This window comes from Rana temporaria, chromosome 4, assembly GCF_905171775.1.
Source record: "Rana temporaria chromosome 4, aRanTem1.1, whole genome shotgun sequence".
NCBI lineage: Eukaryota > Metazoa > Chordata > Amphibia > Anura > Ranidae > Rana > Rana temporaria.
Genome location: NC_053492.1, coordinates 318,286,739 through 318,303,161, shown reverse-complemented (window position 1 = coordinate 318,303,161; position 16,423 = coordinate 318,286,739). Strand labels below are relative to the sequence as shown.

At 42.0% G+C, this 16,423-nt stretch overlaps 1 protein-coding gene across 1 annotated transcript in view; it reads left to right on the top strand.

The window, feature by feature from the left end:
- KMO (kynurenine 3-monooxygenase) overlaps positions 1–16,423 on the top strand; it is an 83,767-nt gene that overhangs the window by 64,819 nt on the left and 2,525 nt on the right. The window contains exons 9-13 of the mRNA XM_040350650.1: positions 1,246–1,367; positions 3,236–3,383; positions 4,843–4,900; positions 6,793–6,875; positions 10,119–10,220. Of these exons, the coding sequence (XP_040206584.1) occupies positions 1,246–1,367; positions 3,236–3,383; positions 4,843–4,900; positions 6,793–6,875; positions 10,119–10,220 (513 nt within the window). The remainder of the gene's footprint in view (positions 1–1,245; positions 1,368–3,235; positions 3,384–4,842; positions 4,901–6,792; positions 6,876–10,118; positions 10,221–16,423) is intronic.

The following is a 16,423-nucleotide window of genomic DNA, read 5'->3' as shown; positions in this document are numbered from 1 at the left end:
CCCTGATGGGGCCCTCTAGTGGCATGGAGATTGAGCTGGAGATAGCTCCCCTGTCACCTTTTTTTCATTTGGTGAAAGTGATTCATGCTGATAGCAGAGAAAATAAAAAAACATTTATTTACTAAATCTGGAGAGTGCAAAATCTGGCGCAGCTCTGCATAGAAATCAATCAGCTTCCAGGTTGTATTGCCAAAGCTTGAATGAACAAGCTGACCATGTAAAGCTGCACCAGACTAAGTGTTCCAGTTTTAGTAAATCTATCTATTGGAGTTCTTAACTGAGACAAGTACTGTACACACTATAGAGGGATATGTTTTGTTCATATTTCATGTCTTGAGGTTTACAACCACTTTAACAGATGTATGTTGTAAATGGGCCCCAGAGCATGTTAAAAGATGCTTAAGAGTGCAGCAAATTCAGTGGCCCATACCTAATATGTTCTAGTCACCAGTCCTCAGGAAGGAGGAGTTCAAAGAAGGGCAACAAAGCTAAGAAGTGGACTGGAAGACCTTAGTTATAAGGAACCACTACAAACATTAAACTTCTTCTCCTTGGAGAAGAGACTCTTAAATGGAGATATGATTGCAATATAGAAAAATTGAAATGGTCCTTCTAGCATAGGGAGAAAACTATTCAGTTTCAGGTCACTTCAGAAGACACTTGGCCACTCATTGAAGCCGCACGTGAAGCAGTTTAATCTCAAACTGCGCAAAGGGTTCTTGACTCTATAAGCAGTAAGGATGTGGAACTCCCTTCCACAGTTGGGGGTGTCAGCGAGGAGTTTTGATCTTTTCAAAGACCTTTTGCAAATGCAATATACAGGGATAGGGGAAATGGTAGTAACCTAAACATACAAATGTACAAGTATATATATATATATATATATATATATATATATACACACTCACTAAACTGTAAGGACTGGTGCCATTATTCAGCCTTACAAACTATGTAAATATATTAATTTGCTTTCCCTACAATCACAGTTTTCAGATCTTTTTTTACTTTGCCAATCTGCATTTTCTCCTTTTTAAGAATATTTTTCACAAATGTGTAATACATGGAGACTCTGTTTTAAAAAAAAAAAAAAAAAACGCATCTTTGCTTGAGGGCATCCTATCTGGTTTAATTAACTCTGCTTGAGTTTACTACATGCACATACACCGCTTAGTAGAGATAGACTTTTCTATTTTCATTTTACAATCTTCTTTTTTTTTTTTTTTTTTTTTATTGTTAAATTTTCAGGATAAAACATTTACTTGTACACTTTTCATGCCATATGAAGACTTTGAAGAACTCCGCACAGAGGAACAAGTGCTGCACTTCTTCAAGACCTTTTTTCCAGACTCTGTGGACTTAATTGGAGAGTAAATATTTAAATGAATATATCTTTGCAAAGTATTTATTTCACTGATACATTTGTCTTTGTGTTTTTGTATAGTATTTTCCTCTGTAAAGTTGCTGCAATTTCTCATAGACCTCCAATACTAGACCAGACAGGTAGGGCAACGATTGCAAAGATTTTACATTGTAAATGTCAGCATCACCACAAAGTAGTATGGGCTTTAAAAAACATGGGCCATTGATGTGGACAGGTTATGGCCCTTATTATGTTGGGCAAATATATCTTTTCTGAGGTACACACACATTTATTTAATAGATATTTCCAACTACACAATGGCATCATGTACTGTACATTGTGGTGGGGGGCGGATTACCTAAGTTTATACTGTCATGAAGATAAGTCAAGAAAGGAAACTTTGCAGCTTTTTGTCAGATGAACTATTTACATTGGATATATTTTGGCAAACCTTTTAGCACACTTGTACTTTTTTTTTTCTGTTTCGAGCTTTAAGGCCCGTATACACGGTCAGAAAATTTGAAGTTACATTTCGTTCGATAAACGGTCTGTCGATTTTTCTTGTTGGTATGTTGCTTTTGACAGCCGATTACCAATTTTCATCTTCTTCTTTTCATTAGTATGTTTGTTTTTTTTTAACTAAAAAAAACAAAACATAAGAGCAAGACTAGGCATGCTCAGAAATGAAAGAACACATACAAAACAATTCAACACATTACGTCACTTCTGTAGTCCGAAAATTTTCTGATGGTGAGTACCCTCTTCAGTTTTGATTTGAGACTAGCATCCAACAAAAAAAATGATGAACATTTTTCCAATAATCTGATCGTTTGTACAAGGCTTTAAGCCCCTTTTACATGAGCTTGCTCATCAGTTCCACCTGTCAATTTTTCAGGCGGACATGGTCAGAATGTCTTTTCTTCCCTATGGACAGGCATAGGGAATATATCATATTCATATTCTAATTGAAGTTTGTTCTTCTAACAAGAAATATTGAAGCTCCTGAAGAAGCAATATCCCAAGTCGCGAAACATGTTGAGCGTATCTTTTAACCCAATAGGAATACTCGTATCTCAGTATGGGCTTGTATTTTCTGTTATCAGTATTGCCCCACAGGAAGTACTATATTTGGTATTTCCGTTAGGATAACCAACGTGTCCTCCTATTCGTTTTATTTATTGTGTGTCATATATGTATGGTATTCATGTGAACTATTAAAATTCTGTTACTCATTTTATACGTACATACAAAGTCCATTGTTGCTATAACACAATTTTCTCAGCTAACTAGGATGTGACACATTTGTACTTGGGGTGTTTGATTGCCACCCCAGGGCATTGCAATCAATTTAATCTCGTAAACTGACCTGTGTCCAGTTTATGCCCTTCTATCTCCGAGTCCAACTAAATAAAAGTTGGAAGAAAACTCAGTCCTCTTCCACTTAGGCTGAATGAATTGGAGATAGTTAGGTGTAAACGGACAGCAAAGTCAGTTAATTCCTGGCTGCTCACACAGCAGAGTGGGCTCTGTCTGTGTATCCTCTGCAGAAACTGAACAGAAAACGGATGTGTCATCTGCCCGCTCTGCTCCAATCAACAGGGATCTGTGAGCTGAACCCCTGCTGATAAGAGCAGAATCTGCCCACTGTGAAAGGGGCCTTTGACCATCCTGTATAATGACATGGAAATCTAAGTTTATAAATTTTGCTACACAACAAAACCATTAGAAACGGTTACAAGGTGGCTTCTGTGGCACTTATATTTGTTCTTATTTTTATCAAAAGTGGAGTTTTTCTTTTAGTGCCGTGTAGTAGTCAATTTTAATGCTTTATTTTCTGACATTATCTTTTCTATCTTTTTCATTATCTTTTCTAAGGGATAAACTGAAAAAAGATTTTTTCCTGCTGCCACCCCAAGCTTTGATCTCAGTAAAGTGTTCCTCCTTTTGCTTGGATAATAAATGTGTTCTAATGGGAGATGCAGCCCATGCAGTGGTGCCATTCTATGGGCAAGGAATGAATGCTGTGAGTTACATTTTTTAAAATTCAAGTAATTATTCCTAATATGTATTTGTTATATTTTAATATAACTGTTTACTAGTCCAACATTGACAGTCCACACAGCTTAACCACTTAAGACCCGGACCAAAATGCAACTAAAGGACCTTGCCCCTTTTTGCGATTCGGCACTGCGTCGCTTTAAATGACAATTGCGCGGTCGTGCGATGTGGCTCCCAAACAAAATTGGCGTCCTTTTCTTTCCCACAAATAGAGCTTTCTTTTGGTGGTATTTGATCACCTCTGCTGTTTTTATTTTTTGCGCTATAAACAAAAATAGAGCGACAATTTTGAAAAAAATGCAATATTTTTTACTTTTTGCTATAATAATTTTTTCCTCAGTTTAGGCCGATACGTATTCTTCTACCTATTTTTGGTAAAAAAATCGCAATAAGCGTTTATCGGTTGGTTTGCGCAAAATTTATAGCATTTACAAAATGGGGGATAGTTTTTATTGCATTATTATTAATTATTTTTTTACTAGTAATGGCGGCGATCAGCGTTTTTTTTTTTTCCTTGACTGCGACATTATGGCGGACACTTCGGACAATTTTGACACATTTTTGGGACCATTGTCATTTTCACAGCAAAAAATGCATTTGAAATGCATTGTTTATTGTGAAAATGACAATTGCAGTTTGGGAGTTAACCACAGGGGGCGCTGATGGGGTTGTGTGTGACCTGAAGTGTGTTTACAACTGTAGGGGGGTGTGGCTGTAGGTGTGACGTCATCGATTGTGTCCCCCTATAAAAGGGGATGACACGATCGATGCTGCTGCCACAGTGAAGAACAGGGAAGCCTTGTTTACATACGGCTCTCCCCGTTCTTCAGCTCCGGGGACCGATCGCGGGACTCCAGCAGCGATCGAGTCCCGCGGTCCCAGTCACAGGGCTTCGGACCGGGTCGCGGGAGAGCGACGCGACCCACGGCTGGGTACTAGTACAGGACGTACCTGTACGTGGATGTGCCCAGCCGTGCCATTCTGCCGACGTATATGTGCAGGCGGTCCTTAAATGTAAAGGTAAAAAACCTTCTGTGCTGCAGCTGCCCCCAGAGCCCACCTTTTTCTTACCTGAACTTGATCGCTGCCGCCTCTGTCTTGGGTCCTCATTGGATAGATTAATAGCAACAGGAGCCATTGGCTCCCACTACTGTCAATCAAAACCACTGACACGTGTCAACAGAAGCAGGACCCGGCAGCACGCCCGCACAGGTGACCCCATGGAAATCGGGGGCACTAGCCTAAGAGGGGGAGCCAGGAGAGCTGCCGGGGGGACCCCAGAAAGGGAGGATCAGGACCGCTCTGTACAAAATCCTTGCACAGAACAGGCAAGTATGACATGTTTTTTGTTAAAAAAAAAAAAAAAAGTTAAATGGCGATACTTGGCACTGTCTGCATCCAATAGTTGTGTTTTTTTTTTATAGGGCTTCGAAGATTGCCTTGTATTTTCTGAGCTAATGGAGCAGTACAACAATGATTTTGGTAAGTGATAATAGTTTTTATTTTTTTTAAGAAGCTTAATGTACCATATATACTCGAGTATAAGCCGAGTTCATCTGCACATTTTTTGTGTGCTAAAAAATGCCCCCCTCGGCTTATACTAGTCACCTTTTTTGCGCCTGATTTCCCGGACTTTGGGGACCTGGTACCGGCCAGCCGTAGGTCCTCTGGACCCCAAACTTGGCACACATGTAGCCCCACTTTTCCTCTTCCTCTACAAGTGTGAAAAGATTTTTCAAAGCCGGGCACCCCTTCCATAGACTCCCATGTTAAACAGTAATTTCTCCGGTGACTTTGGGGACCCGGTACCGGCCGGTCGTAGGTCCCCTGGACCCAGAACTTGGCACACATGTAGTCCCATTTCTCCTCTACAAGTGTGCAATGTTTGGGGGACCTACAGCTGGGGGGGGGGAACCGATTTTTATTTTATTAATTTTTTCATAGCTGGGGCACCCCTTCCATAGACTCCCACATTAAATGTCAGTCTAGTCATGAGCACAGTGAGGCATGGGCACAGTGAAGCATGCACATGGACACAGTAAGGCAAAGTGAGGCACAGTGAGGCATGCCGATGGACACCCTAGGCTTCTACTCGAGTCAATACGTTTTCCCAGTTTTTTGTGGTAAAATTAGGTGCCTCGGCTTATACTCGGGGCAGCTTATACTCGAGTATATTCAGTACCTATAAAATGGCAGTTATTATTGGCTTTGGCCAATAATAACTGCCATTTGGACAGTTATCACAGACTAAGCTATTTAAGATCTAATCTGGAATAAAAAAAGAAACATGCGCCCCCGTTTCCCAGACTTGTCTACGGAACGAAAGTGTAAGTTAGTAGATTTACTAACCTACTAATTGTTTCAGCCTGACATGCCTCAGTCAGCAGTGACCATAGATGTTAAATCGCCTTCTAATCTGCCAGATAAAGAGCGTTTCTTATGGAGACAACAAGAACTTTTATGTATTGATTGTTTGGGCCTAAGATAGGTTAGTGCTATGGTTAGTTGACTACTGGGGTAAGGTAGTGTGGTGGTAAGGTTAGGGTTATGGTGAGGATTTGTTTTGTCTTCGTGGCTATGTATTTTATAATTTTCTGCAAAAAATAGCTCCACACCCCGACAAAAGATTAGAAATTCCTCTAAAGTAATTTCCTAAATATTTGTTGTGTCAGGGCCTTTTAAAACACAATATAAACTCCGAAAGCCAGCATTAGAAAAAAAGACCCCAGATAACCCAAACTAGGTTCCATCACCTCCAGGCTTTATTGGCTATTTGTAGGTGAACAACTCAAACATGAGTGACTCAAAGACGGCAACAGTAATGAAAAATTGCACTTTATTTCTTAATATTCCCGACACTGAACTAAAATAATTGATTAATAGATTCATATATTTTGGGTTTATTTTATTGTAAATTAAGCATATTTAGTAGCATGTATGGTGTTTTCGCAAGTAATGAACACGTGTATGTCTGGTAACACTTTAATCAGGAAGCATAGGAGATTCCCTGAATAAAATAAATATAAAAATATATAATATACTGTATATTTTCAAGTAAGTTCTCAAATGAGGCCCAAATAGTCATGGTTGGTGAATCAAACTATATATATATATATATAACACATTATATATTATATATTATATATATATATAATGTGTAACAGCCAGGTTAGATGGCACTATAGGATAAATCCATCCGTCAGTGTGTGTGTGAAATGGTACAATGGTTTGCATTGTCCTCTCACCAAATTTAATAATGAAGACCTGAAACATTCTATAAACTGTGAAGGGCAAGCAGTCATTTTAACAGTTGGTTGTGTACATGTCTTGATTTTATTGTCCTCTCACCCACTGCTTGATGATCATTTTTCTAGAAATCTGTATTCCTGAGTTTTCCAGACTTAGAGTGCCAGATTCCCATGCAATTTCTGATTTGGCTATGTACAACTACAAGGAGGTAATTTTTTTTATTTTTTTTTACAATTTCTTGACTTACATTTATGTTAGAAAAGGAACAAAATAATATGGATGGTGGTTACAGAAAAAATAGTGCAGGGCAGTAAGTAAGTGATATTTGTATTACATACTGTAGTTATACATTTGTTAAAGTTTGAGCACAGGAGGGGTGTTTGGGTGTGTTCACTTGCACATCCTTCTCATAAAGGAACCTCCCTCTTTACTGCTCCCCTCATCTGCCTTTAGTGAGCCCCCCCCCCTTATCTCCCGTACTGCTCCTCTCATCTGTCTTCAGCAACCTTATGCATTGCTTCTCTTGTTCATCTACACAGTACTTCGGTTTTGGTTCTCTCTTCCATTTCAATGTCCCTCTGTACCGTTACTCCTGCTAAAGGGACACTCAGTACTTTAGTACTTCACTTTTCATTTGCCTTTAGCTTTTTCCCCCATTCCCATACTGTTTCTCTCTTTCTGCCGTCCCCTGATCAGCACCTTTCCCCCTCATCCAGAACCCATTTGACTTCTCCTCTACCCGGTTTCAATCACTTCCCCTGTACTGTGCCTCCACATACAACATTTAACATATACCCTCATACTGTTCCTCTCCAATGTCCTGCCATGGCACATCAACCCCAAGCTAGTAAGACTAGGACATTCACTTTGAAACTAGTAGTTGTATAACAAAAAAATCTGTATTTTCTCTATAGTAATACTTTTTGTGTTTGTTGTCTAGCTGTAAACAAAGCATTGGTTTTTGGTAAAAAAAAAAAATTTGCTCTGCTGAGGAGTAGAAAGCCCTTTGAAGCCTCATACACACCACCGGTTTTCCCGGCAGGAAAACTGCCAGGAGAGCATTTGGCTGGGAATCCCGGTCCGTGTGTATGCTCCCTAGCAGTTTTCCCATCAGCCAGGAATCCCAACGGCAAAATGAAGAACCTGGCTCTCTATTTTCTAGTTGGGATTCCCGGCAGAGTGTTTCCTGCCAAGAAAACTGGTCGTCTGTATGCTTACCTGTCCAAAGGTAAACTTGCGCATGCTCGATAAGCCTTCGACGCAAGCCCGGTAGCATACAAGGCATAGTGTAGGGTGTAGCAAGATGGCGGCGACAGCATCGAATGTGATGAGCGCAGGCTCGTCGTAGTCGATGACGTCACCACGTTCTTGCCATTCAAAAGAACGGCGGTTCTTTTGAATGGTCATCTGTATGCACGGCTTGGCAAGCCAAGCTTGCCAGGAATCCCGTCAGGAAACCAACGTTTTTTTCCTGATGGGATTCCTGGCCGTGTGTACAGGGCTTGAAGGGGGTTTCTTGACAAAAGGGCCACAGTCTGTTGAAATTCACAATATTTAAACCTCTTCTATTATTTTCAGCAGCAGTTTTCCCCCGGGATGCATCTTGATTGCTCAGCAAAGTATCTAGGTGATCATATTAAGCAGATCCGATGAAACGGCAGTGAGCCTCATCACTCATTGTAATTAATCCATGTAATGGAAACATCAAAAACATAGGGAGAAACTGCGCTAAAACCATATATGTACAAAAAACGTTAGAGCAACAATTCTTCTGTGAGATATGGCACAGTCCCAAAGCAAATGTTCAAACAAGGAGTTGCGCTATGGTTAAAAAAGAAAACGTAATGCTCCAAACACTAGTGATCAAATAAATTCAAATGTGAGGCATGTATTCCTTAGCGATAGCCACACCGTCCACCACCATACAGTATATGATACTTCAGATGACACCTCCACCATAGATAAAGTGCTCACTTACCAGCTTGCACAAACCTCCTATCACAGAAGGTCTGTATCGCTTATGGCTTCAAACCCAGCCAGGGCCTTTACATCCTCTGGAGAACTGCCTTGTGGACTTATGGACTACACATCCGGGAAGCGATATGGTTCCCAAAATATAAAAGGCTCACTATAGCAAAAAATCCTTAACTTTTTGTTAGAGTATACTAAGTATTGCACTTGCATCAAATGAATTGTATATGCACCTTAAAACAAGATAATCCGGCCGTAGTAGCAGCACTCAAAAGTTGCGGTGACGTCAGCAAGTTGCTCAACTCAACACTTTTTGTCATAGGCTGACGTCATTCGGGGCACTATTCTACATGTTTCATCAAAGGCTGACGCTGCCTGGGACACTCATCCCAGAAGGACATCGGCCTATGACGAAATGCGTAGGTCTGAGCAACGTGCTGACTGTGTTGAGTCCCAGAAGGACGGGTGATGCTATTACGGCTGGCTGGTTTATCTTGTTTTAAGGCACATATACAATTTGTGCAAAACTTTGTATACTCCAATAAAAGTTAGGGATTTTATGTTATGGTAAACCATTTAAATTTTGGGAACCATATCGCTTCCTGGACGGGTGGTCCGTAAGTCTACATGAGTTTTGCAGAGGATTTAAAGGCCCTGGCTGGGTTTGAAGCCTCAAGCGTTACTGACCTTCTGTAATAGGAGGTCTGTGCAAGCTGGTAAGTAAGCACTTTATGGTGGAGTTGTCATCTGAAGTATCACATACTATACGGAGGTGGATGGTGTGGATATCACTAAGGAGTACACGCCTCACATTTGGATTTATTTGATCACTGGTGTTTGGAGCATTCAGTTTTATTTTTTTAACCATAGCGCAACTTCTTGCTTGAACAGTCCATGTAATGGGCCTCATGCACACTGGACCTTTTTTAAAGCTGCTGTTTTAGGCTTTAGGCACTTTTATTCTGCAGCCGTAAGCTCCCTAGCATGTTATCCTATGTGTCCAAGCACAAATAGGCTTTTATCAGCGTTTTGGCAGGGGTGTTTTCGGTCTGGAAAAAACTCCAGAACTAGTGGGTTTGAAGAGGTGTTTTCAGCTGTAAAAAATGCTCTAACTCTGATAAAAGCTAAAAAAAATTATATTCTGCATTTATGAGCGTTTTTGAGCTATTCTCTTTTTGTGTGAATATAGTTTTGTTAAAAAAAGTTAAAAACCGCTACTGCAAAGTCACTGCAAAACTCATTCTACAGCTACAACTTTCTACAGGTAACACTACTGGTGTTTTTATAACGTCCAACACGCATGAGGCCTAAGGGTTATGTTTTGCTTGTTAATCTCCATGAAAGGCTGTAAATATACTCTGAGTCCTGGTAACAGACAGTTATAACAAAACTGTTTTTTTTTTTTTTTTTTCATGACTAATATTTTTTTTAAATGTAATCTCTTTCTTACAACAGCTTTTTTTATTTATTATTTTAACAGATGCGGGCTCATGTAAATTCCAAATGGTTCATTTTTCGAAAATATTTGGACAATTTTCTTCACACCCTAATGCCTTCTACTTTTATTCCTCTTTACACAATGGTAAAAAATTTTTTTTTTTTTTCATATACATTATACTGTATTTTGAATAAGCAGTGTAACTACAATGTCTACAAAGAATGTGGGGAAATTACCACACTAAGTGAGCAATACAAATAAGAAAAAGGAACAGCAGCAGCTCAATATGAGATACACACATATGCAAATAGGAAATAATAAAATGGAGCTGCGCTAATTGAAAATTGAAGTGGTATGACCATAAGTTCATACAACAGAAAAAATCATATAGTGTGCATAAGTCTTGAAATTGCTTCCAACACCACAAAATAAATGAAATTAATTAGTCCATAAACCATAGCCACATGTGTTAGATCTTGATATAACTTTTGACGACACCATAAACTTGCGCACCTCCACAACATGAAATGCGTGCTTACCGAGGGAAGCTAACACAGCCATGTGTAAACCCCGCCAGGGCCTTGATCCAAATGAATGGAAATGGCAGCACCCAAATACTTGCCAGGTGCCCCAGGACAACGTCGAAGTGTGACGAAATGCACTTCGGGAGGAGTGGCATGCTGATGTCATTGAGCTGTGTACAGTGCCTTGCGAAAGTATTCGGCCCCCTTGAACTTTGCGACGTTTTGCCACATTTCAGGCTTCAAACATAAAGATATAAAACTGTAATTTTTTTTGAAGAATCAACAAGTGGGACACAATCCTGAAGTGGAACGAAATTTATTGGATATTTCAAACTTTTTTAACAAATAAAAAAATGAAAAATTGGGCGTGCAAAATTATTCCGCCCCTTTACTTTCAGTGCAGCAAACTCTCTCCAGAAGTTTAGCGAGGATCTCTGAATGATCCAATGTTGAACTAAATGACTAATGATGATAAATAGAATCCACCTGTGTGTAATCAAGTGTCCGTATAAATGCACCTGCACTGTGATAGTCTCAGAGGTCCGTTTAAAGCGCAGAGAGCATCATGAAGAACAAGGAACACACCAGACAGGTTCGAGATACTGTTGTGGAGAAGTATAAAGCCGGATTTGGATACAAAAAGATTTCCCAAGCTTTAAACATCCCAAGGAGCACTGTGCAAGCGATAATATTGAAATGGAAGGAGTATCAGACCACTGCAAATCTACGAAGACCTGGCATTCCCTCTAAACTTTCAGCTCATACAAAGAGAAGACTGATCAGAGATGCAGCCAAGAGGCCCATTATCACTCTGAATGAATGAACTGCAGAGATCTACAGCTGAGGTGGGAGACTCTGTCCATAGGACAACAATCAGTCGTATACTGCACAAATCTGGCCTTTATGAAAGAGTGGCAAGAAGCAGGGGCGTACCAAGCAGGGGGGGGGGGGGAGGTCCGCCCAAGGGTGCCACACATTGGGGGGTGTCAGTGGCCGGGTGACATTGCTATGGGGGTGCACTCTGCACCGAGGTCAGGTGACACTGTCTAACAGACTCCCAAGGGCCTCCCTGGCTCTGGCTGCACTGTTTAGTATTTTTTCTGTTAGCTGGAACACCCCCAGTGCTGTGGCCGAAATGGTATGGTCTGTGTCAGGGAACCAACCGTGGAAGAGCTGTCAGACGTGCTATTCACGGACCAGCAAGCGCAGTGCGCATGCGCGCGCAAATGCGCGCAACGCGCATGCGCGCGCAAACGGGCAACAACTCTGCAAATCCTGTATTCTTCACTGCGCACGCGTGTGCGCCAGTACGCACGCAATGCGGGCGGGACTCCTGGCGTCAGTGCCCTATTTAAAGACTTGCTGCAGCAGTTACCAACTGCTGCATGATCGTTAGCCTTTGTGTGTTCCTGAGCCCTTGTTCCTGTGTTCCTGTTTACCTGTTGACGACCCGGCTTGCCTGACCTGACTTCTCCAGTGTATGACCCCGGCTTGTCTTTCGGATTACCCTTATCCTGTTCCTGCCTGATTGTTCCAGTGTATGACCTCGGCTTGCCTTCTGACCTACTCCAACTACATCCTGCTTCCTGTGCATGACTTCTGGCTTGGCTCCTGACTCCGCCCCTGGGTTTCCCTGCGTACCTACCTCATCTGGTACTTCCGTGGTACCCCTGCCTAACTACGTATCCTGGTGGATAGCTGAGCTTCTACACCTTCTCAGCAAGTCGCAGCTGGCAACCCCTGCATCTCCGGGCACAGCACCCCCTGTCTCACCTCCAGGGGGCGTTCTGCACTCAGTCGCAAGGGAAGCCCTCTCAGCACTTCGGCCTCTGGTAAGGTACGTGACAGTCTGGTTTCTGTTTTCCCCTGCTAGCTCCACCCACCGCTGCTGAGAAGCCGAGCTGAGTGTGTCATTCAGCGCGGGGGTGGCTGCTGCTGTTACACACTGTGTCCACACCAACTTCTGGAGTCTTAAACTGAGAGCCCCAGGTGAGCTGATGATAGGGGGGTGTATGGGTTGTGAGAAGAGGCTGGTGTGTGTCTGTGCTATGTACTGGTTGTAGAATGCAGGCATGTGCTATGTACTGGTTGTAGAATGCAGGCATGTGCTATGTACTGGTTGTAGAATGGAGGCGTGTGCTATGTACAGGTTACAGAATGGAGGCGTGTGCTATGTACAGGTTACAGAATGGAGGCGTGTGCTATGTACAGGTTACAGAATGGAGGCGTGTGCTATGTACAGGTTACAGAATGGAGGCGTGTGCTATGTACAGGTTACAGAATGGAGGCATGTGCTGTATATTGCTGTGTGACCACCACCCACCTATAGTAGCTGAGCTGTGAGCTTACCTGATAAAGGGGGGGGGGTGTTGCTTTGTTCACCACTCAGGTATAGAGTAGATGAGCTTATCTGCTGCCAAGGTGACATAAATTGACCTACACCCACATCTTGCAGCCATCAGACCTGTCCAGCAAGCAGCATGTCACCAAAGCATCTTGCCATCTTCCCTGTGGCCATCAGATCCCGTCTGCGGTCCAGCAAGCAACACGCCTTGTCAGCAGGTCAGTTCCAAAACCCGAATCAAATCATCAATGACAATGATGCCATTGTCTGCTGTCCCCAGGGACAGATCCAATCCAGAGATTGTTATAAAGTGCGATCTCTGGATCTGTCCCTGAGGACGGCAGACAATGCAAAGTATGGGCCATGCCTTGTATTGACAGTGTCTCCCCATCTCACTCTAAAGTCTCCCTCATAGCAGCTCCAGTCCAGCTCTCCACTTCCCTGACCGTGACACGATCTGTCCAAAATTGTGGGATCTGCTCACACCTGAGTGACTGACACCTCTGTCCTGTCCCATCTATTGTCACTGGCTGCCATGGATGAACAGCATCGGCTGTTATTACAAGCAGTGGGAGGGGACGTCAAAATCCCCCCACAGCTCCGCCCAGGTCTCCCATCCCACCCAGAAACCTGAGCCACCGGCTGGCTGGAGACCCGAACAAAGCCGGATATGCCTTTGACCGGGTCTTCGATGTAGAAACCCAGAAGTGACAGCACATTGTCACTTCCGGTTTACTCGGCAGCCAACAGCGCCATTTCTTAAAAAAAAAACAACAGAATTCAATAACGCTGATCTTGGCAGAGGAGGGTGTTTTCTTGTGGGTGTTTTTATATTTTACAGTTGGGGGTGTGCCAGATATAGGATGGGCCCCGGGTGCCAAAGGCCCTAGGTACGCCCCTGGCAAGAAGTGTTAAATAAAAAGTGTTGTTTAAAGTTTGCCACAAGCCACCTGGGAGACACACCAAACATGTGGAAGAAGGTGCTCTGGTCAGATGAAACCAAAATCAAACTTTTTGGCAACAATGCAAAACGTTATGTTTGGCGTAAAAGCAACAGAGCTCATCACCCTGAACACACCATCCCCCTGTCAAACATGGTGATGGCAGCATCATGGTTTGGGCCTGCTTTTCTTCAGCAGGGACAGGGAAGATGGTTAAAATTGTTGGGAAGATGGATGGAGCCAAATACAGGACCAATCTGGAAGAAAACCTGATGGAGTCTGCAAAAGACCTGAGACTGGGAAAGAGATTTGTCTTCCAACAAGACAATGATCTAAAACATAAAGCAAAATCTACAATGGAATGGTTCACAAACAAACATATCCAGGTGGTAGAATGGCCAAGTCAAAGTCCAGACCTGAATCCAATCGAGAATCTGTGGAAAGAACTGAAAACTGCTGTTCACAAACGCTCTCCATCCAACCTCACTGAGCTCGAGCTGTTTTACAAGGAGGAATGGGCAAAAATGTCAGTCTCTCGATGTGCAAAACTGATAGAGACCTACCCCAAGCGACTTACAGCTGTAATCGCAGCAAAAGGTGGCGCTACAAAGTATTAACTTAAGGGGGCTGAATAATTTTGCACGCCCAATTTTTCAGTTTTTTATTTGTTTAAAAAGTTTGAAATATCCAATAAATTTCGTTCCACTTCATGATTGTGTCCCACTTGTTGTTGATTCTTCAAAAAAAATTACAGTTTTATATCTTTATGTTTGAAGCCTGAAATGTGGCAAAAGGTCGCCAAGTTCAAGGGGGCCGAATACTTTCGCAAGGCACTGTACCTTAGAGGACGGGTGTTTGCTTGCCGGCCGGCTTTTACAATCTTTGAAATTGTATCTCTTATTGTGTGTAAGTGAAACTTTTCATTTCTAATAAATGTTCATATTACGATTTACACTATGGTGAGCTCCTTTCTATTCTGGGTTAACTTTTGGTCCTTATTCGTGACCATTGAATGATCCAGTCTCCCTGGTCGTTTGCTGTGTGTTCCTGCCCCATCCACATCTTGGGAGCTGCCATTTCCATACCATTTGGATCAAGGCCCTGGCAAGGTTAACAGCTGCGAGCCCATGCTAGCTTGCCTCTTGTAAGCACGCATTTCATGTGGTGGAGGTGCACGAGTTTATGGTGTCACAAGTTATATCAAGATCTTGCGCATGTGGCTATGGGTTACGGACTAATTCATATCATTTATTTTGTGGTGTTGGAATCAATTTCAAGATTTATGCACGCTATATGTTTTTTTGTGTTGTATGAACATATGGTCATAACACTTCACCATTTTCAATTAGCGCAGCTCCATTTTATTATTGCATACTCAATAGTCTGAATAATTAAAGTGGCTTATTTAGCAGTTATTGTTACAACCTTATTTGGAATATAACATCCAGTAAAACATGCCCCCTCCACTTATCTGAATTATGGGTTCCCCCTCCCTGCAGCATCCCATTGATTTTATTTTTTTATTTAACCCCTGCTCAGTTGCACCATTCATTCACAGACCCATTCACAGGGATCTGTGAATGGAACGGTACAAGTCTCATCTGCCACAGCATCTCTGCAGTGGGACTTGTAAATTGTGCTAGCACAGGGGCAGTGATATCTTCCTACTTTGTAGTTTATTTTTTACTTACTTCAGCCCTGGACTTTTGGCTGGGATTTAAACAGTGAAGGAGCCTGTGAATTCCGCCCACTCTGCAGAAAAGTAATTAATAAACTTACATTTTTATATATTTTTTTTAATGTGGGTGAACGTATTAATCTTTGCAAAAACTGTGCTATGCCTTTTTGCAAAGACAAAGTTATCATTGAAAAAAATAGGCCCCATAAGAGGTATAACTTTGTAACACTTTAAGAAAGTTGAAGCCTAACTCTGGGTTTCTTGTGACTTTAAATAGTTTATTTGGACCAAGCTGACTGAAATGGTCCTCACTAACAAATGTGCCCACTGGGAGCTCTGTATAAGCTGTACGTAGTATCCGCTACATAGAATAGACAGCACTGTGTTTTCCGGCAACAGCAGAGGGACATACCACTCTTGCAACAAAATGGTCAAGCTGAGCATTGGGAACCTTGCATTTTGGCAGTTAATACAGGGCTTCTTCTGATTGGCCAATGTGGGTGGATGACCTCTCCATCTCAGCCAACCTGGAGAAGCCTAGTATTTATTGATGATAAATAATACTTCCTGTGTATGACAGAAAAGCACTCAGTCTGAGCTGATTTTTGTTCAAGGAGCACAATGGCATGTCCCCATTCTACTGCTGGAACACAGTACTGTATACTATACCATATGTAGCTACATACATACTTGCATAAATGGTAAGGTTGAATAAAGAAAACAGTCCATACAGTTCAACCTGTGTAGGTGTGTGTTTGTAGAAAAATTATTTCCCATATCCCCCCTATATTGTTTTTGCTAAGATGCACATCCAAGAGTCTTTTAAAACCATCCATACTTCCTGCTGACACCACCAATTG